This window comes from Furipterus horrens, unplaced genomic scaffold (genome assembly GCF_987537825.1).
Source record: "Furipterus horrens unplaced genomic scaffold, mFurHor1.1.pri manual_scaffold_9, whole genome shotgun sequence".
NCBI classification, from domain to species: Eukaryota; Metazoa; Chordata; class Mammalia; order Chiroptera; family Furipteridae; genus Furipterus; species Furipterus horrens.
In genome coordinates this window covers 19,908,710-19,932,105 of record NW_028327179.1, presented here as the reverse complement: position 1 = coordinate 19,932,105, position 23,396 = coordinate 19,908,710, and the positions used below count along the sequence as shown (strand labels likewise).

Below are 23,396 nucleotides of genomic sequence, written 5' to 3'. Positions count from 1 at the left end.
GTATGTGATCCTTAACTATGTTCAAGATCTGGCTCCAAAGCGGGCTTCGATAAGAAGTCTGGCTAGAGTCCTCTGAGGATAGAGAGCCACATCATAGCTATATTCCTACAAAACCCAAACTATTTTTGAACTACAGAATCAAAACTATTTCAAAACAATACTAAGGTATTATCTGCCCCTTTCACATATTATCGTGTGGGTTTACAGGGGAGTTTTCCAGAGGCTGGAGCAGGTGTGACGGCGCAACAGATCGCCTGCAGTGCAGAGGGGAACCGATCTGTCTGCTGTTAAGCCAGGCATTAGAGAGATTTGCAAAAAATGTAAAACAGTGTCTCTCTTCTCACTAGTTTTTTAAAATTTAATAAGTAACCTATTTTAATTTCTATAGGTAAGTTACCTCTTCAGAATCCTCAGTATTTTTTAAGGGTGTCAAGGGTTGAGAACATCTACTCTGAAGCTGTGTGTTTATTATGTGTACATGTAGCTCATGATATATAGTACATACTTTTAAGTACCCTAGAATAATTTATCTTGTAAGGAGATGTCCCTTCAAGAAATACCAAGTGTTTGTGAGGCTGTAGAGAGAGGGGAACCCTTGTACACTATTGGTGAGAATGCAGATTAATGCAGCTACTAGGGAAATTAAAACACAAAACTACCATATGTCCCATTGATTCCCCCTCTGGGTAGTTATCCGAATAAAACAAAAGCACTGCTCAAAGCATATATGTACTCCCATGTTTATTGCAGCATTATTTATAATAGCCAAGATATGGAAGCAGTCTAAATGTTCATCAGTGGGCATTTGGTATATATACGATGGAATATTATTCAGCTATAAAAAGAAGGAAATCCTGCCATTTGTGACAACATGAGTGGATTTTGAAGGCATTAAACAAACTCATAGATACAGAGAACAGCTTGGTGGGTGCTAGGGGCAAGGCTGGGGGATGGGCAATATGGGTGAAGGTGGGCAAAGGGTACAGACTTTCAGTTATAAAGCAAATAAGTCATGGGGATACAATGTAAAGCATGGTAACTATAGTTAATAATACTGGATTGTATAGTTGAAACTTAAAGAGAGTAGATCTTAAAAGTTATCATCATTGGAAAAAAATGTGTGTGGCGATGAATGTTAATTAGACTTATTGTGTTATTTCACTATATATAAATATCAAATCATTATGGTGTACACCTAAAACTAATATATGTCACTTACATCTCAATTAAAAAATGAAAAAGAAATGTCCCTCTTTATTTCCTCCCTCTCAATCTTTATTTTGTTTTTTATATATTCTCCTTTATTTTTAGGTCATTCTCCCTCGATAATTTTTTTTTTTTTTGTCTTAGATGAAACAAAATTTTAAGTTTTGAGTGTTGCACTCATTTTTTTTTTCAGATGGTTAGTGTTCGTGGATTACATTGATTGGCCCATTCTATGAATGACATAAATGATCAACCATCATTTTTTTATATATTAGAATTAACATATTCTTGTGACCTCTTTCAACAGAAATAAATTATTTGCTTGAATAAATATTTGAACAAGGGGTTGTAGACCATGAAAATCTAGTGGAAAAACTTAATTGCCCTCCATCTTTTAAATAATTATGCTATCAAATATAGAACAGTGAATGAAGGAAATACATGGTTGCATTTGGGAATGTAATATGTAACTAAAGGAATAATTTTATAATTTTTAAATTTTAGATGAAAAAGAGAAATTCGAACCCACAGTCTTCAGGGATACACTTGTCCAGGGGCTTAATGAAGCTGGTGATGACCTTGAGGCTGTAGCGAAGTTTCTGGACTCTACAGGCTCAAGATTAGATTATCGTCGCTATGCGGACACACTCTTTGATATCCTGGTAGCTGGCAGTATGCTTGGTAAGCCTTGTGTTATAGCATCTTCTTGTAGTACATGTACTTCTGATTCTATTGAAATATTTTCTTATAAGACTACCTTTGTAGGAGTTTCAACAATTTTTACCTAGATTACAGCTTGGAATGATATTAATGTGGCTATGAAAAGATTATTAATTAAAAGAGGCATAGAATGAAGGGTTTTTGTTGACATTACAACACAGTTGGCCACTTTGCTTTAGCTAGAAGCCAACTTGCCCATGTGTTCCTAATATTTAAATATTTCTGGAGCATTTAACAAAGGAGGAATGATGTTTGCAGTACAGTATAACTTTGTGAATGTCATGTAGATCCTTCAAGTACATTTATTTAACCTCCACTGCCATACCAGCTTTTCTTTTGAATACAACCATTTTTATTTATTTTTATTTATTTATTTCTGGTGCAGTAAAATGTAACTGTGTCAACAAATTTAAAAATAATTATTAGTGTTTTGTTAAATGCCATTTCATCCATAAGTAATAAAATGCCAAAGAAATATAGTTTAAATCTAGTTTTTAAAGCATCTTTGTAATTGTGTGTTTATAGCTAAAAGGGTTAAAAATAAAAGTTTTGAAATCATTAAAGACAGGTAAAAGCCCTGGCTGCTGTCGTTCAGTGGATTGAGCCTCGGCCTACGAGCCAAGTGTCGCTGGTTCGATTCCCAGTCAGGGCACGTGACTAGGTTGCACGTCAGGTCCCCAGTCGGGGGCGCGAGTGAGAGGCAACCACACAGTGATGTTTCTCTCCCTCTCTTTCTCATTTTCTCTCTCTCTAAAAATCAAACAAACAAATAAATTATTATTTTTTTTTAAGACAGGTGTAAAGGGGCAGAGGGCAAAATAAAAACTATGCCTAAGAGCAGAGGCACCATGGAAGAACGCTTTAGAATACTATTTTAAGTGACCTGGTACCTTGATCTAGATGTTTATTAGGTATACTGACCACCCTTTTTTTCTTTCATAGTTATTCTTAGAACTTAGTTTTTGTAATTAGTTTCTGGGGTAACCTTAAGTCCTTAGAAGTGGTCAAGTTCTCTAGGCCAGAGATTTTCAGCTGCAATGGAGACGTTTGTAAATGTGTGGAAGTGTTTTGGTTGCTGCACAGACTTAGGAGTGGAGGCCAGGTATGCCACCTACTTTACCCTGCAAAGGACAGTCAACACAGTGAAAAACTGGTCTGCCCAATGCGCTGTTAGTGCCTTTCACTGAGAAACACTGCTCAAGCTGTCCTACTTTTAAGACAGGTATATACATTTCTCCCATTTTGAGGTAGAGGCACCCTTTAATTTCTCCCTCTGAGCTCTTACATTTATTTTTGTACTACAGGCCCCTTTCTGATCGGTACTGCTACTTTTCACTACGTAACAAATTAATTTTGTTGTTATTTTATATAAAAATATCTCATATCATCACTGTAGGTCACTCAAGTTCAAGCATAAAAGCTACAGGTAGTGTGTTCAAACCCAGAGGTAACCATTTTTAATATTTTGGTTAATTCCCTTCTCTTTACCTAAATGCACAAACTTCTGAGAATGGGATAGTACACAAATATTATATCTCCATGTATTTGCTCTGCAATACGTTGTTGCCTTTTATGCCAATGAGTGTTATCTTAAGTGATTCTAGAGAGAATTAAAACCATACTGATTTTGAAAAATACTTGTCGTTTCTAGTTTTCATTATTATAACAACAATGTAATAAGTATCTGTGTATGCACATATATCTGTGCTTTTATTTGGTTATATCATTATATATTTAGCAAGGGATTAATGAATTGAGAGATGGAGATATCTATATCAGTCTATGTGTGTCAACCTGTCTGAGAGAGAAAACTAGCCCAAAAAAGAAATGTTAGCATTTTATCAAAAGTCATGTAGTATTCCTATATACCTATACACCTTTAGCAATGTTAGGTACTCTCAATTTTGTCAGTTTCTTAGATCTTTATAAACTAGGTGAGTAGTCAATATTTTCATTAAATGTTTTAAGTTAATAATGAAGCGGAACATTTTTTGATGTGATTACTGGTTTTTTTAAAAATTTTATTGATGCACAGGTAAATTCCACACAAAAATCGTCTGCAGCGAGTTTTGGTTCTTGCCTAACACATGAGTTCATTAGTAATTGCCATGGACCCTTTCCAGGTCTTTGTGTCCTCCTGGCAGCACTGTTGACCTTCAGTCACACTTAAAATATTTTCCTGTCTTCTTTCACATGAGACCATTTAGACTTTCTCCTACGTCTGGCTGTCACTTTGTACATGACTCCTGGGTGTCCATACTTACTCTCCTCACATACATATTAAATTATCTGTATATTCTGTGTTATCTCAAGGCTTCATTTACCATCTCTATAATGATGATCAGCAGATTTCTATCTGCATCCCAGGTTTCACTCCTTCTCTCCACATCCATACGTCCAAGAAGAGGGTAGGGCACAAAGTCCAGAATAACTGTGCACACAGGCCACACAACGCCAAGTGACTTCTGAAAGCTAGACCTGTGATGTAATGAATGAAGCCAGTCAGGTACATTCTTTTTACTTAAACACTCTGTTTATTTGTCAGCTACGTGAGAATTCTCTTCCCACCCCCCAAAGTATTTACCTTCTCTCATTGTTCTTGAAACAACAATTATCGGTTTCTCAGTTATACCCTTTACAAGAAATATTTGTTTGTTTGTTTGTTTCCTTCTACTTTGAGAAAAACAACTCAACCAAAAATTTTAGAAATGGCAATTAATGCTTGGTCCCAATATCAGGAAAAAATAAATATTAATGTGACAATATTAATGTGTAACAAATGTTTTCTTTTGTAAAAATGCAAAAGACTAGTTTCAGAATCAGACTTTTCAGTTATATCACTTCTGTCAGGTTGGAATTGTTAGCCCAGATTGTTTGGAAGATTATCTTCTTAATAATAAAATTTTGGCCCAGGTGGTTGAATTCATTAGAGAGCTAATTAAATCTTATGCATAAATTATTTGAATGAAAACAGACTTCTGAAGGAACTGACTTTCCTAAAAACTACTTATAGAACTGTGTGCTGGAGTCGGGAAAAAGTTGGCTAAGTGTAGACCTTTTTATTCAAAGATCTGAAATCACAAGTTAAATCAAGGCAGTTTTAAACTTAAAGTGGCTGGTACAAGTATATACTCTATAAATATTTGTTGAGTATATGAAAGATATTAATCTACCTTGGCTTGCTCAAACTTTCTACTCTAATTAAAATGAAGTAGAATTAGAAAACAAAAATACGTACTGTTCTGCTTCTAATCAACCGGTGTTTTAATGGGCACCATTAAAACTTACAAGAGGAGACTTTGTGGAAAGTTGAGTCATACAAAAATGGCATTCTTTTGTTCTATCCATTTATTTCACGGTACCATATAGGCCATGGGGAAGAACCTGAGAGAAAATCAAACACACTCTTTCCTAACCAATGCAGCACCTTCTGACCAAATACAGATACCAAAGAGTCAGTATATACTGTCCAGCCCTGCATGGACGACAGGGTTGGTGGGGGAGGGAGCAGTTTTAATACTTACTCCAGCAGAAACCAACGAGGTCTACTATAAATCGAGGTCTGGTCCATGCCAGTGTTCATGAACTGTAACAAAATATCATCAAGCCTGAAAAATAAAGTAAGCAATTTCCTGATATAGGAAATATCAGGAACTGCACTGAGGATAATTGAATTAAGTTCTCTAAGTGAATGTTTTTGTTTACTTCCGCAGTTAAGGAAATAGTTTGGAAAGAACCAGACGTTTAGTAACAGAATCTAGGGAAGACAAAGATGTAGAACAACGGTGTCAATGGTGGAAGTATAAAATGGAACAACTAATTTGCGTTGTATTACAAACATAAACAGATGCATACCACTACGTGTACACCTACATGTGCACATCGTTCTACAAAATTTTGTGTTACTCTTCGATTTTACACCTACTTTTATTGTTTTCCTTGAGGTGCAGGGTTGAGCGGTTCTGCGTGCGCTCTTCTCGTTTCAGTGCTGTCCTCACTGTAATTACCTTTCTCTCCTCAGCCCCTGGAGGGACACGCATAGATGATGGTGACAAGACCAAGATGACCAACCACTGTGTGTTTTCAGCAAAAGAAGATCATGAAACCATCCGAAACCATGCTCAGGTAGAGCTGGTCATTGAGAAATTGCTTTGATAGAAGGGAAGCATTTGAACAGGATTTAGGGAGACGTTTGGTTCAGCAATTCTGCAGGCCACTTTTTAAATAGGGATGGTGTATGGCTCATAACTCTGAAGAGACAGTCAACTGCATTCATGATAAGACCGTGGGCATTAAAATGTTATGAAGGTAGAGATTTTTACCTCTCCCCTGCAATGGACGTGGAGAATTGGATGCTCACATATTTTCTGGTGAGAGTATAATTTGGACCAACCTTTAGGGAGAGCAGTTTGGCACTACAGTATCTTTAAAAACTAAAACTCTGTATTTTCTTGACCCAAGAATTCCACTTCTAGGACTTTATCCTATAGATATGCATACAGTGTTAATTATCATAGTGTTGTTTATAATAATCTCAAGGGATCAAAAACAATATAAAAGTCAACCAACAGAGTGTTAATTAAGTAAAGTTTGGTAATTTATATTAAGAGACTATCATGCAGCTGTTAGGAAGAACAAGAAGATATTCGTGATACATAAAACCTTTAAAATATTCATATCTAGATTAAATAAGGAACTGAAGTCGAAAAGAAAAAGACAAGCAACCTATTCGGAAAAGATACCCAGGCATTTCAAAGAAGAGGAAATATATTAATAATACCCCACCCCCCCAAAAACAGATAAAAACATGTTCAAACTTATTAATAATTAAGGAGATTTCAATTAAAATAATGAGATATCTTTTTGCATTCATTAGATTGGTAAAAATTAAGAGGCCTTTAGGCCCCAGTGAAGGTGAGGAAGTGGTGCGAGCATAAGGAGCTGCATCACCTTATAAAGCTGAACGCAGCCTGACTAGCCCGCTTAGGGTTGGCGTGCTTCTATTCCAAGTCTAACACGGACCCTTCTGAAAGGTCAGTTGTTATTCCCAACTAAACTTTGCAGGCAAGTCCTAGGTCAACAAGTCTTGTTATACACCCTTCAGTGTATCTATGAAAAAAGGCCATAGGACTTACTGGCAGCTAAGTGAATTTCAGATGCTAGAGACTGTCTTCACTTTGGTTATTAAAACGTGAAAGGCATGCTAAGCCAACAGATTTGAGGTGTGTGGCCATGAAGAATTTTAACTTCAAAAAATTATTTTAATTGCATGGCATTTTAGCAAAGCTGTTTCTTTCCTTTTTGTATATAAGAAATCTGTAACAGATAAAAAACAAAGGAAATCTTTAAAAAGAGACCAAAAGATTAAGCACATGAGATGGAGTGGGCCAGGTTCTAACCTATACTCTATAAAACTTTGCTTCTGCTCTGTATGTCAGTGGCCACAGAACCCTTGAGCAGGTGTGTATTGAAGCAAATGGACTTGGTTCAAAGCTTGACTTTTAAAGTTCCTACTCACCTTTTTGCATATCAGATAAATACAGTGTTCACTGAGGATCAGAATTTCTGAGTTCTGTTCCTATTCTGATACTTAGTAACAGTTCCCAGATCTGCCAAATAGTCATGTGAATGCCGGCCTTATCTTCCTCACATGGTTTTTGTTGGAATTAAGTTAACACAAGTAACAAGGTGTATTATTTGCTATTTAATTTCCGCTGGGAAAGAAAGATAAGAAGGCCTGGAAGAAAAATCAGCCCTCTTCAATTCCTTGCCTGGGTCGTTATTCTTTCCCCACAGAGGGCAACACTAATTTTTTCTCTGGAACCCCACCTTGATTGCATTAAGGAATAAACACTGAAAGTTTTAGCTGAGGGTATATCATGTGAATGTAAGGGAAAGGAATTAGATTCAGAAATCATTTCCTGATTTTTAAAATAATATTTATGAAATCCCTACTTAAATAAGAGCATCGGGGCTGCCATACTAAGTACCACAGGTTGGGGTGCTAAAGAAACAGAATTTTACTTCTAAGTTCTGGAACCTGGGAAGTCCAAAATCAAGGCGCCAGCTGATCTGCTTTCTGGTGAGGTTGCTCTTCCTGGCTCCTGCTATAATTATAGGCCACACCCTTAGGACCTCATTTTAACCACCTCCTAAACTTTCTCCTAAAGTTCCTAAATGCACTCACAATTAAGGTTAGAGATTCAGCATAAGAATTTCGGGGGAACACAAACATTCAGTCTATAACAAGCATCTTTCCACTGAAAAAGCAGTCCAGAATTCTGCTGACACAGTTACAAACCCTGCTTTAGAGTTCTAACTGGATCGTGGCAGCCAGTCGTCCCTTATTGCCATTAAGTAATGTTAGTGTTTGTTTGCTCATCTGCTAAAAACATGTTCGTGTCTACATAAACTATAATCTCTCCTGAACTCTGATCTCTTCTTCATCATTCCTACCGTCTGTGTGATTATACTTATAACCCCCTTTGTTTCACTTATTATTTTTACTAAAAAATAGTTGTATTTATATTTCACAATTTGCTCAAATACTGGTTTCCTTAACAAATTTCTACAGGATGTTTTTAAACAAATTCTTCACTTCGTGTCTCAGTGACTATGACTGATGGAATTCCAGGGAAATAGTTTTTGTGTGTTTTTATAGCTTAATTTGTGCTAAAGGGATCACATGTTAATCCTACCTGGACTGCACACTTCAGTTATTTTCAATATCTGCATATCACAGTTTTAAAATTATATTAATTTTATTTTCATCAGTTATTTCTGGTTGTTCACTTGTTATATTCTTGAATGTATTTTGTTCAGCATATGCTCTTTGGTGCTGTTTTTCCCCCAGGCCAGAATAACTCCTTTGAAGTGCTTATGGTTCTTATATCACAACATGAGCTTGTTTAACTACCCATTTTTTATTGTAGATCCATGTTGTGGTTTGGGTGAGTTTCTACACCTTCTTCTGCTGCCTTTTAAAGTTGTTTACATAATATTAAATGGTTCTCTTTTATGTTTAGGTCTTCAATAAACTCATCAGGAGATACAAGTATTTGGAAAAGGCATTTGAGGATGCAATGAAAAAGGTAAAAATTCAAATATAATGCCTTATCTGTTTAAATTTTTTTTAATGTTTGTTGAATGAATGAATGACTATAGCAGATCATTAGCTAATTAATACCTGTAGTAAGAAATGCATGACCTCATGCTTTATTCAATAGGAATAGTTTTATAGAATATGATCTCTGATCTTGTAGAGCTTATAATAGAAACCAGAAATATGCAAGAAGAATAAATATCTCAATGAGAGAATCAAGAGAAGGTGATTTAATTGGCTGAAGCATGTGAAATTATACAGCAGCTAATACTCAGTAAAATTCCTTTAGAAAATGCAGGTTGGCGAAACGGATAGAACATATCTTTGGAGATAATGTATATATGTAAATCTCAGTGGTTTTTCTCATCTGTAAAGTAGCTTTAATAATATTATATACCAAATGGTAATTGTGACAATATATGATATAACATACAAGGTGCTTAACTTAGTAACTGGCCTCCAGTAAGTAGGGAAATAAATAGTAGCACCTTATTAAAGAAGACCTGTTTTCAGTAATTGTAATATGTTCCCTCTTCAACTTGTAGTTCCTCTGTGTTTATGTATATATATAGCAGTTACTATATTACTTTGTTACAGATTTGTATGTTTCTTTGTCACTGTTTCCAATTTTAGATATCTGCCTAAATTATAAAGGAACCGTAACATCTACTTTGCTGTTTACCTACTTACTTCGTCCTATTCAAAGTGGTTCCATATTTAATGAAAAATATTTTAGCTGTAAAATCATTTTAAAAAATTCACATTCTCCATGACCCAACTTTCCATTTATAAAGGGTCCTTTCACAAGGATAAATAAAACTATATCTATATTTAAAGGTGCTCATCACAGTCTTGAGAAATTACCTCCATGTATGCTAGTGGGAGACGCATTAAATGCAATCTTCTAGAGAATGAAGCATAGCCACATGAATTGATTAGAGAAAATGCCCATGATAAATTGTTAAATGAAATAGCAAGGTGCAGAGCAACCATTTGGTAGTAGTTGAACCTTAGGCAAGTTACTTAATTTCTTTATGCCTCAATGTTCTCTTCTGTAAAAGTGAAGATCAAAGCTGTTGTAAATACTAATGCAAACAGGGTATTCAGAAGAGTATCTGGTCCATTTGGCAAGTTTTAGCTATTATTAAAGTATAATTCAGTAAAATCCACCTGTGTTATACATGTAGTTATTTGTAATATGTAGACGTTTTAAAATCTGAAAGGATACACATCAAAGTTAATGTTAATTCTAAGGGAATATAATAAAGAGGAGGTTTTTTTACATTTTTATGTTATTCTGAATTGTTAGATTTTATTTTACTAGCATGTATCACTTTTTTAATATGAAAAAATTTAAATGGAAAAAATGTGATCTATTATATTGCTAGGTGCTTAGAAAATAAAGAATTCTTGATTAAATAGAGAAATTGATATGATAAAAAATTATGTAAAGCGTTCAGATAAATTAAACATCTTACTGCTTTATCTAATAATATCACTCATGTCTTTATTTCTCTTAGCTCATTTCAACCGTGAAAACTATTGCATTCATATGATGAATATGCTTTCTAGAATGATTTATTTTTTGCAGTATTCTGTTTTTTTAATGAAAGTGATGCTGCAATACATGTAGCATATGATTTTAATGTTGATTGATAGAATTGAGCAATGTAAATATTAACTTTAAAAGAATGACCTAACTTTTGCACCATTTGTTCTAATGGAATATATTAATCTCTTTAAACTAGTACTGTTAAAATTTTTATTCGGAAGCCAGTTTTCATTATTCACTGGAATCATACTCATTTTTATACTCAGAATAGAAGGCCAGATTGGTCTAAAGTGTCTATGATTTTGTCAGTTTTTCCTCTGCCTCATTTCTGGTGGCCCCTGGAGCTTTAACCATTGATGCTCTCATTCCCTCACGTCTGTTTTCTTGTGAACTTAGGAGATGACTTCATTTTAATTCATCAAAACTTCAATAGGCATAAATTGGGAGTGACATGGACTGGTTTGATTCCATGTCAGCCACTTATTCATAATATAAATATTTGGAGAGTCACATAACCTCTCTGTAATGTAATAATCCTTCAACTGTTGGAGATAGTAAACTAATATTGCCAAACCCACCACAGAGAACTAATGGAATTTCATTGCCACTGAAGCACGTAAGCCTGCATTGGTGCCAGTAGCTTTTCATTAGTGCTTGGTAATGAAAAAGTCGGCGGGGCCCCAATGGTGGTATTGAGCCCTGGGGATCTCAGGAACATGCCTAAAGACTGATGAAACAGAAAATAGCATGGGATATAGTCAGAACTCTAGGCAGAGGAGGGTTACGAAAGAGGAAAGAGCATTCCACAAGCCTGAAGATTCTCACAATTCAAAATAAGAAGTGGTGTCTAATCTGCTTCGCTTTGGCTTCCCTTCAGCCTTTCTGGGGTTGTTGCTTTTTCAATGATGTCTCCAAAACCGCTCTTTCCGGTGTGCATGAGACACCTTTTCTCTGTTAGGAACTTTTCTTTATCACATATCCTCCATTACCTCACCACTGGGGCTGGTGGTAAACCCGCACGATCCAAGAAACACCAAGTTTAAATCTTGCTATTTTTATTAGAGCAGCAAGAAGTTAGAAAACCCCTTTCTCATCAGTTAAAGAGTTTTGGGTGCTGTGAACTCAGAAGAAGTACGTGCTTATTGACTCCTGTTTTTTATTTATTTGTTTTGCTTTAACAAACTCAAAGAAAGGAGGTAGATGTGGGGGGAAGGCACCCAAAGAAGTGAGAAAATATGAGAGACAATATATATTTCAGAAAACATTGCACACATTATGTAGCACTTACCCTTGTCGTGTACAGAGTCAAATGTAAATTATTTATGTAGCCTATTCACACTGTTCTGCAAATGCCTCTTTTCCTTCCCATGGATGTTAGCTATGGTTATATGTAAGTGAACTTAGAAGAAAGGAACTATGCCTGACAAATTTACTTCTTATAGTATCCAATTTCTAATCAAAGACATAGATATGTTTCCAGTATATATTAATACACCTTGTATGTAGCTGCTAGCTGTGTGCCATGGCTGTGCGTTCCATTTGCTCTTTGCCTACTTTAGTCCTGCGCTTCATAGACATGGTTTCTTTTGTTTGACCCACAGCTTCTCCTCTTCCTTAAAGCCTTTACTGAGACAGAGCAGACAAAGTTGGCCATGCTGTCGGGGATCCTGCTAGGCAACGGCACCCTCCCTGCCACCATCCTCACCAGTCTCTTCACCGACAACTTAGTCAAAGAAGGTAATAACATGTTTTCTTACCTGTCAAATGTGAAAAGAAAAGCCAAGCCACAGATAGTTCGCCGAATACCAGTACCTCTCCCTAGTGTTCTCCAGTTCCTTCCCCTCTGCCATGTAAGAGAATGTGTGTGTGCGCACACGCACATGCATGTGTGTCTTCCAAAATAAGAGAATTGTATGTGTTTACTGTAGAAAATTAGATGAAAAATATGCACACCTATACAAAGACAAGTAAAGACTTCTAACAAACTAGAATTTTTGGTGTGGCACTGAAATCCTAAGTCAAACAGCCTGAAATTGATTGGGCTCAAACCACTTCTCTCAACATCCAGGCCATTGGCATATTTTGTTGGGACAATGCCTCATTGTGCAGGACTCATTTGTGCTTTGTGGGACATTTAACCTTTTTTATTTAAGACATGAAGTGCCAGCCTGTAGCACCCGCCTCCATTTAGTATAATAACGAAAAATGCCCCTCATGTTCCCAAATGCCCCCCAGACTGTTGTTTGTTTTCCTGGATAGGACCGTTCTTCTCAACTGTTACCTCTTAAGAGCTGTGCGCAGATGTTCATTTTGATCACATTTTCTTGAGACATTTGTTACATTTGTTTTAAAAGTCCAGATGGCTGCATCAGAACTTTGCTTTAATTTTAAGGCATTAAGAGTTTGATAAGCATACATATAATTACTTGATTATAGAATAAAACAAAAGTGGAATTTTTTCTTGTAGGAGGATAATGATATTCAAGTTATAATAGAGTGCAAAACAAAGTTTTTTTGTTCTTAAAAATAAATTAAAATAGCTTTTATGAAAACATCTGTTTCTTCTTAGAATTTAAAATTTTTCTCTTGTAAACATGAAATCCCAGCCTCATTCATGCCTGCAGTGAAAAGGTTTATAGTTTCCAAGGAAAGAATAGTAAATCAAAAGTCAAATGATGTTATTTAGAAATTCTCTATTGTTTTCAGCTTAAAATAGTTCAGACTTCTGACATTTCAGACTGTTAATCGCTAATACTGTCTTGTTAATATTATATTATTTTTAAAAATTTGTGATACTTCACAGGTCTCATTTATGTTACTGCCACTTTACACTAGAAAAACACGGTAAAATATAAACAGTAACCATTAATCACATCAGATTATTTTAGCCTTTTAGCTGCAAATGATTGCCTTCCTGGGTGTGTTAAAAACCTATAGCTGAAGAATCTAGGTGGTCAGTAGATAAATTTTACTGTTCAATTTGTTCGACTTTTCTGTATGTTTGAAAAAATTTTTTTATTAAAATGTTAGGGGTTAGGGAAGGAGAAGAAAAATACCTTTGCTATGGAAGTGACATATGGTTGTTCTTTATACTCTACCATCATTAGAAGCTAAAGGATAAAAGTTTTGCTTTCTAAATAGGAAAGAATTAAGAAATTATACCTTTTCCCCAGCCTCCAACCCAACAAATGGTAGAGTCTCTAATATAAACAAATTTCTCCAATTTTCCACCAAAAGCCACTTTCAAAGCAGAATGATAGATTCAAGCCAGGATTTTAGACTCCTGGTTTCACGCATACTTTATTTTTACTTGGAAAACAGATCCTACCATCTACCATTTTTAAAAATTTAATTACCGTATTTTTCACTCTATAAGACACATCTGACCATAAGATGCACCTAGGTGTAGAGGAGGAAAACAAGAAAAAAAAAAATTCTGGACCAAATGGCGTACTAAAATATTTAATAAAATATAACAGAATATTATTTCAACCATGTAAAGTGAACGGCAGTCAGCAGCAGTATGAACAACCATCATCACTGTCATTAACAAATGAGGAGAGACTTGAAGGTTCAAGTACTCTTCTAGTTTTCCAGGAACCTCAAGAACTCATCATCACTAGTGTCAGAATTTATGGAGCTCAGTTGCTCACAATCACTGATACCACTTTCTTCGCTATCTTCATTCTGACCAGACGCCCTGAGACTCAGCAGTAAAGTGGGACATTTAAGCATCCCAGGGGTTTCGTGTGGGCCCATGACTTCCTCTTCTAACAGTTGTCACCATCACTGACAGGTCAGGTAATACACTTCACGGTCTGTGACATAATATTTGCTCCATAAGACACACAGACATTTCCCCCCCACTTTTGGGGGGGAAAAGTGAGTCTTATGGAGTGTCAAATATGGTACATAAATTTATATTAATTATATATTGAATTTATGAACTAATTAAATTGTTAAAAATCCATGTCAACAAGTTTAGAACAAAATTCTCCAGCTTTTAAGACATATGTTATTGTAATAGTCATAATTTTGGAGGAGGCATTATTCTGTTATTCAAATTAAAAAAATTGATGAAGTTGATGTCTATATAAATGATTAAGTAAATGTATTTACCAGCAAGAAACTGGAAGATGGGGCTTGAATTAGTATATAAAGACATTTATTTCTTATGCAACAATAAATATAAAAGTAGGGCAGACTTCGGGGTGAACAGCAATATCACTCAGGTCTCGGGTATTTTCTTTCATTTTTCCCCATTACTCTTTATACCATCAGTTTTGCCCCCAGCATGGTTTCCTTGTCATTAAAAGAGTTCTGCTGGTACAGTTACAGCACATGCTTCCTCATTCAGTTTCAGTGGATATAGGATACATAAAACAATTTCTCTTGCCTTCACCTGATTGGCTGAAATCTGCCACATGACCAGTTTCAGCCCAGTAGTGATTGCCAGGGTGGATGCTGTGGGCAGGTGAACTTAAGCTGAGGTCACTAAACTAATCATTGCAGAAAAAGGTGGTGCCAGGACATAGACTAAAGAGGTCATCTGGCCTGAGCAAAATGGACTTCTCATGGGGGAGGAAATGGGAAGTGAGGCTGCTTAGACCAACAGTAGCGAAGCCTTCAACTCAGAAAAAAATCAGTTTAATATTTTAACTATGCTTTAATTCTTCATTAAAAGAATGGAAGTTTGCCCTGGTGGTGTGGTTCAGTGGATTGAGTACCAGACTGCAAACCACAGGGTCACAGGTTCAATTCCCAGTCAGGGCAGATGCCTGGGTTGCGGGCAAGGTGCCCAGTTGGGGGCATGTGAGAGGCAACCACTTACTGATGTTTCTCTCCCTCTCTTTCTCCCTCCCTTCCCATCTGTCTAAAGATAAATAAAATCTTTAAAAAAATAAAAGGGTAGAACATTAATTTAGAATTTGAAGTATTTACAGAAGAGCAATCTACTACTTATCTGATTATTTATATTTGGAAATAAATTCTAATGTAAATGTGGATGTGTAATTGTGTGGTTTCCTGGTTAACATAGATATTTTAATAATCTCTTTCAAAATATCCAGAAGAGTTCAACTTAAAGCAGCATTAATATTTTTATAGCCTAATTCATGAATATTTTTAAATGCCTTTCACAAAGTAAAGTTGTAAAGTAAATGATGCATGTTCATCTGTAGCTTTATTTATGTCTGCCACTGTTACTGTTCTTGTACTGGTATCATTTATCAGCAAATTGGGTGACATGTTGACATTTTAGTTTTATGTCTCATGATTTATTTGCTGTACCTCAGGATCACTGTTAGAAACATGAAATATTGGTGAACCACAGGGTGAAATAGAGGCAAACACACTGGAAAATACTTGGCTTTAAGTCTGTTTTTGACCAAGGTAAAAATAAATAAGTTTATACTAGGTTGGAATTAAGTCCAACTTGGAAAACTACTGTAAGTTTTTAAAAGTATTCTAAAATGAAAAGGTTGCCTTTTGAGTGGTGTGCCTAGTGAGGTATCCATTTTTCCTTTATACCAAATCAAGTCTGGCATTATTTACTCATTTCAGGATTTCTGGTGGGAAATGATGACTTGTGTCTCATCGCAAGTGGTTTTACTTATAAGAGCAACTCTGTCTCTCTCTCCCTCTCTCTCTTTTTTAACAGGCATTGCGGCCTCATTTGCTGTCAAGCTTTTTAAAGCCTGGATGGCAGAAAAAGATGCCAACTCTGTTACCTCTTCTTTGAGAAAAGCCAACCTAGACAAGAGGCTTCTTGTAAGTACTGTCTGGACAAACGGGGTTGTTCACCTCCTTCTGTCCTGGCTGTCATTGTCTGCGGTGTGACATGTGACCAAAAGGTCAGGCCTGTGCTGAAATGAACCACCCTTCCTCTTACTTCTACGTTATGGCAGAGGGAAACGAATTCCTCTTTAATCTTTCATGTATAAAGGGAGTGATTAAATTAAAGACTTAAGGACTACAGAGACTTTCAAATTTGGAAGTGTGTTGATAAAGTGTTAATATTTTATCAGAATTGACACTTCCTTTTTAAACTAGTAACTATAGAAATTTAATATTTCCTATGGTAAAGTCACATGGATCCCACCTAATTAGACATTTGTGCTATCTTGGGTCATAGCTGAATGAAATACATGTTATTTTGTTAACAAAATAATAGTTTCAACAAGATTCCTTGTTTATAGTAAGATTAATTGAAAATACTAAGCTATTTAAAAAAGCAAACAATTTAATTGTAGTTAACTTGAAGCTCCCATTATAACAGTTGCTTGATGATATTTTTATCTTATCTTAATGCATTTCAAAGAAAATCAAGAAAAATATTTTGTCCTCATAATTTCTATCTGCTCCCTAGAATTTATTTCTGCTAGAAGCAACAGCTGTGCAAATGACAGAGATTTCTACAAGTAAAATTGCTTTTACACTTTTAGGACAAAGTCTAAAATTAAAGGATCACCCCTACCATCTTCTCTTTACCTAATCTGTTACCTGGTTTTCTCTTGCAATGTGTCCTCGTGTGCTAGGGTCCCAGTCCATGGAATAATTCTAAAACTGCCTCACTGTATTTTCCTAATGACTTAAAATCCCTTTCTATCTTGAAATTTACCTTAAGATAACCCTATTTGTGCCTGTAAAGTTTTTAGAATATGACAGAGAAGAAAAATTAAGATTCTAGTTGGTTTCTGGTTAATTTCTGCCACTGATAATAATTTTCATGAAGCCTATAGTTCTTGAGCGCCCGCTCAGTGCCAGGTAAGGGCCTGGAAGCTGTGAAGCCGTGGGAATTTCCCTGCCCTCATGGAACCTGCTCTTATCGACTTCGGGTGGATCCCTGTAAATAGAAGGAAAAGTCATTAAAGATAGCAAATAGATTGCTAAGCAGGGTAGAAGTTCATATGAAGGAGCATCTTCTTGTCTCCGAGTCTGTGGATTAGCTTTATCTAAGCTAGGCTCCTCTTGAGATCCGTATGCCTCTTTATTCTGGGACGCAGACTGCAGGAGCAGCTCCCATCTGGGCCATTCTGTCCTCCAGGAGAGGACAGGAACACAGGGGACTGAAGTGAACTTCTCCAGGGCATTGAAAGCTCACCTTCTGTTGGCCAAAAGAAGTCACTGAGAAGCCTGGCAGTGGGACAGGAAAATGTAGCCCATTCACGGGTATCCTCTCCACCCCTGCAGGCAGACACAGCAAGGAGGGGCTTCTCTTCATACTTGTTCAGAAGAGAGGGGGTGAATGATTGAGACCAAAGATACGATCTATTACAGCGTGCCACAAAAGACTCGGCTATTTCTTAAAGCATGATTCCTTAAGATACCAGTAGTCAGAAGGTCGCTTCATAAAAATTTTTAAAGATGCATTTCCTTTTTGAAAAATGTACACCATTTAGCTGCTCTTACTAGGTTACTATGTCTACATATATTTTGGGTATGAATAGGTTGCAGTTTCTACCAGAAACACTGCACTCTGTGAGGGACGGGGTGATAGTCTTTGCACAAGACTCATGCCCTCCTATGTGCTGACTCAGTAAGTGAATGAGGAGCTAGAGGGTTAGGTCTAATGTCAAGGAGAAACTTTTGTTTCATTAACACATTACGAATGAAAGAGAAATTTATAGCAGCTCAGAGAAGAGAGGGGATGTGAAACATCATTCCCTCGTTACTGGAAAATGGAACAATGGTCATGATATTGGCTAAGCTTTTCTGGAGCTGGGAATCAAACCTTACCTTTATGAGGCTACCATTCTATTGCAGGAAAGTAGACAATAAACAATTTAAACATGTAATATAATAAAAAATGAAAGATGCTATGGGGAAAAAATTAAGCAAAGAAGAGTTAAGGAGTGTTAGAGTGTAGGATGCAATCTTCAATGGTAGGACTTCTCTGATCAGGTTAAATTTGTATGAATACTTGGAGTTGAGGAAGTGGGCTATATAGAATCTCCAAGAAGAAGCATGCTCTAAGCAAAGGGAACAGACTGTACAAAGGCTTTGAGGCGTGGCATGTTGGGGACTGCAAGAAAGAGTATTTGGTAAGGGCCAGAGTATAGGGGATCATCTCAGAAATATCAGGGCCCATATTGTATAGGGACATTGGCTTTTATTCTGAATAAGAGGATGCTTTGGAAAAATTCTCTGCAGATTTGTGCATGATGTGACTTAGGGACTTCACAGGATGACTCACTGTTGCATTGAGAATAGACTCAGGAGTAAGGGCAGAAGAAGGGAGACCTTACCAAAGGAGGAGTTGATGGGAGTTTGTGCCAGGTTAGGGTTTTCCTAACAAGTGCAAACCATGTTCCAAGCCAGTATATGATACGATTTAGACAGACTTTGTCTCAGTTTAATCTCAATGCTAATTTTCAATATATTGTGTAACATTCATGTGGACTTTGGGTAGATTTCACATATAAACTATGAGTAATATGTTTGATGATATATTGCTCTGAACATACTTTTAGATCAAACTTTTCAGTCACATTCTTTCTAAATACTGATACAATATTAAATGCTAGTGCAGAATAATGGAGCAAGTATTGACTTGAAGGTCATACAACTCTGTCATTAAATATTTCTGGCTACATATTTTGGGCCAAGCTATTTAACCTTCTCGGAGTGTGAGTTTATCATCTATAAAAGTTTCTACATTACACAGTTATGAGAAATGGGCCACCACATCTTGATCCATAGCTGAAAGTCAATTAGTTCCCTGCCCCCAAATTTGGAAGAGTGCTTGAATGTTAGCTCAAATGTCAGTGACAAAATTTCAGTCTGGTATGAAATGTTTGCTTTAACGTAAATGTGTGTTTGATACTCCCACCAACTCTGTTCTGACATTTTAAGACTCATGACTCAACAAGGGAGATTATAGGATAATGATATAAGAATATTGAAAACTGAGTCATGGTTTAGAAACCATCTGGCTATGTCCCTGTACCTGGTGACAACGCAGATCTTTCTACTGAGATTTTTATTGGAGCCACATAGCCATTGGCCATATAGATGCAAATCTAACACCAACATAAAAGTTTAAATCTAATTTTTAGACTGCAACTGTCTGGAAAATGTGAGAGCTTTGAAAATTGCCTTTATCTCTTAGTTTGGTGTTAAAGTCACACAGGATTAGAACATGACTAAGTGTTACTGAGACTCTGCCAAGCTGTGTAAGGTAAAATGGAAATGAGGTAAAAATAAGAGTAGCCATGGTACATTGCTCTTTTTAAATTTCCCAACAAAATTATGTAATGAACTGAAAAGCTGGTAGAGTGGGTTTAGATTAGATCTTGCCATGAAGTTAAGAGCCACTGTCATTAACAGATTTAGCAACAGCAAAATTCTCTTTAGCTCCTGAGCTAGTTAGAATAATAGCAGCATTTGCTCAAATGTGAATAAAGGACTTTTAGATGATATTAGTCAATGTTGTTTCTCTAATATTATCTCAAATCACTGCAGCATTATGAAAACTGCCTCATCTATTAACTCATAGTTAAGAAAACAGTGTGGTTATCTAATGATTTCTATTTTTTCTCGTCAGTTTAAAACAATCTTATTTAATTCAGCAAATTTAGTTCTGTATTTACACATGCTATCCTTTGATTAAAGTAAAAGAATAAATAATGGTTCAAATTGAATGAGACTAGTTTAAGCTGCTTAACATTTTCTTCTCTTTCTTTGGAAAACTGCTTAATTTTAGAAAGTGTTTTTAGCAGAGTCTCAAGAAATATACCCGGGATTGATTCTTTTTAAAATCAGTCTTTGTTCTTTTCTCCCAAATACGAGATATTCTCAGTGCTATTTTAATATTAAAATGTTGTCCTTTATGTTTGCTGAAATTTGAATAGCTTCTGCTATACAATTTGAATAGCTTCTGATATAATAGTCTCTCTTTTGTCTTTCAGGAACTCTTTCCAGTTAACAGACAGAGTGTGGATCATTTTGCTAAATACTTCACCGATGCAGGACTGAAGGAGCTGTCCGACTTCCTGCGTGTCCAGCAGTCGCTGGGCACCAGGAAGGAGCTGCAGAAGGAGCTCCAGGAGCGTCTTTCTCAGGAATGCCCCATCAAGGAGGTGAGAAACCTCAGGCCAGCATCGCTCCAAAACACACGATTCCGAGGGAAAACGTAGACCGTGGAGCACAAACTTTACTTTTTTTAAGGAGACCTCTTGTTGCTCATTGCTATGAGCTTTATGCATTTGTCCATACTTTAAATTAGTTCAATTTCAAAGTATTGATTCAGAATCCTCTACCCTGTTCCAGAAATGAATGGTTATTTCCACACAAATAACTTACTTTACCAAGCTGCTATGATTATCAAAACATTTCTTTTGTCAAATAGATTCACCGTTCACAATCAGTATACCTCACTAAATGGTAGTTTTTCCATTTCGTTGTAGATTATTACGTTGTTGAGCGTTTGGCTGTGCTTGAAATCACCTTGGTATTCTGTGTCACTGGGTATGAACACGTATGATTGTGTGTTTAATGTGAAGGGAAAAGGTCAGTGATTGTGAATTTGTAGCATGGGAAAAGAGCAGTTGGACCAGTGGCTTGTTTGGTCCCACTCACAATAGCGGTGCTTTCCCATTAGGTCACTATGACATTTTTGTATAGCTATGTATAAAAATAGCTTGTATAGCTATAGTTCATATGGCTATGACTGTGTTTTAAAAAATTCAGGCCTGGAGAAAACTTCCTGTGTGAACATAAAACACTTTTACATGATAATATCAAAATCAAATGAAAGGTCCTTTCCTTTGGCACTCACCACCCTGTGAGCTCCCAGCCCTGCAAGGCCCCCCGTGCAGCTGCAGAATCCACGCTGATCCTACACAGCAGGTGGAGACAGTGGAGCACTAAACAGTCCTAAGGCTCATGGCATTAAGGTTGACAATATATTGAATGATGTTTCTCCAAGCAAGAATTTGAACATGATTTTCTATGGGAAAACAAAGCAAAATGATTTTAGCTGCAGAGATGTCACCTTTCTTTACAGTGTCCCCAGCCAGCTCCGACACTGGGACTCCCTGGGTCCTTGTGTTCTCAGAGCCTGCTTAACCCACTGCAGATAGCTCTGCAGCCAGGTCAGCAAGGACGAGAACAATACATTGTTACTGAAAAAGAAAGGGGGCTGAGGGGGTGGGAGCTATACTCCTCACGAAGTACTATACTTGAGAAATATTATGGTATCGCCACCTCTAAAGCTCTAACCTCTATTTGTGATTTTTATTTTAAAGATTTTCCCAAACAAGTTTGATATGCAATTAAGTTAGGCAGACCTATATTTCATACTGTGAGAGTTGAGGATAAATTGGCATATTTAAACTAAATACTTAGGGGAAAATAATCTGCTGAATGGTGCTGCATTGATATGTATCTTACAAAAATTGCCTTTACGCTGTATAATTTACTTACAAATCAAACCAACATTTCACTGAGATGGGGCATGAAGATCATCAAAAATGATAATTAAAGAATGAATTGTGGAGAATGGACTTGTATAAACCCAAGACATTATCCATTAAGAGCTTTAAAGGGGAGGGTCGGAAATAAAAATTAACAGCTTGGTTGCCTTTATCAATCCCCAAGAAAGTCAAACTGGCCCAAGTAAACCCTTTTCTGCCGGGCTTGTAGGGGTCCATGCACAGAAAAAGAGCAAGTCCTGAGAAACAATGATTCTCTCTTATTTTCTGTTATCCAGGAGCTTATGCCAGAGCTAATCCTAGGAATTTTTGGACTAAAAATAAGTCTGCTTTGAGGAGAAATCCTTGTGTTGTTTTTGTCCCTTTGGTAATCAGAGACTATGTACCAGGAGGGGAGGGACTGAGCAGAATACACTCGTATATATCTGCCCCAGACCTTTTACTAACCAGGACAGTGACTCCCTTCCCCATGAAATGTAGGTGGTGCTCTATGTGAAAGAAGAAATGAAGAGGAACGATCTTCCAGAAACAGCGGTGATCGGGCTTCTGTGGACCTGTGTCATGAATGCTGTTGAATGGAACAAGAAGGAAGAGCTCGTCGCAGAGCAGGCCCTTAAGCACCTGAAGGTACAGGGCATTAGTAGGAACAGTCTCTGTAGCACTTAGCGGGGTGGCCGAAGGCTTCCAACCTCGATTTGCCCAGACTCAGGCCAAACATGTACTTCCTGCTTTTTTTCTTTTCAAATTGGCCTCTACCTAAAATGTTTCAGCTATAAGAGCCTATGAAATACCTGAGGGTAAGTCCTTTACTAAAAACAGTGTCAGAAAAAACACAGAATAGTCAGATAGTCAGTACTTAAAGGTAAATACCCCCTAACTTTTGGTTTCTTTCTGTTCTACATGACGGGATTTCTTAGTGAATATTTCTGTTTAAGTAAACTACAAATTGACAAAAAAATTTGCGAAGTGTTTGAGTGTTGGAAGAGATCAACTGATTGTGTAAACTGTATATTTGGGGGCACAAATACATGTTTTTACTTCTATGAATTGTCTTCTTGCTCTAAAACTGTATTATGACAAGTGGAAGACTTAGATCCTGCCTTCAGAGTTTACACTTGAATTGGGAAGTCAAGGCCTTCCGAGTATAAACTCGGTTAGAATATAAATTAGAGAAAGTTCTCCGTGTTCATGAGAACAGAGCAGTGAGTAAACCAGGCAGGTTCTGTGGATCGGGGAAGGTTCCTAGGGGGAGAAATTGTTGAACTGAGTAGCTCTTAGAGAAAACAAGGGCTGTCCATCAGTGACTGGAAGCCAAGGACATTGGAGGCAAAGGGAACAATGGGAACAAAACCATAAAGGTGACCTGTGAGGGCATCTGCATGCC

At 36.7% G+C, this 23,396-nt stretch overlaps 1 protein-coding gene across 2 annotated transcripts in view; it reads left to right on the top strand.

Annotated features, from left to right (window-relative positions):
- The window catches only part of BZW2 (basic leucine zipper and W2 domains 2), a 56,836-nt gene that overhangs the window by 25,410 nt on the left and 8,030 nt on the right, over positions 1-23,396 (top strand). For both annotated transcript variants that reach the window (XM_090287139.1, XM_090287140.1), the window contains exons 3-9: positions 1,711-1,887; positions 5,948-6,051; positions 8,952-9,017; positions 12,182-12,317; positions 16,240-16,349; positions 20,489-20,659; positions 22,493-22,639. In XM_090287139.1, the coding sequence (XP_090143265.1) occupies positions 1,711-1,887; positions 5,948-6,051; positions 8,952-9,017; positions 12,182-12,317; positions 16,240-16,349; positions 20,489-20,659; positions 22,493-22,639 (911 nt within the window). The remainder of the gene's footprint in view (positions 1-1,710; positions 1,888-5,947; positions 6,052-8,951; positions 9,018-12,181; positions 12,318-16,239; positions 16,350-20,488; positions 20,660-22,492; positions 22,640-23,396) is intronic.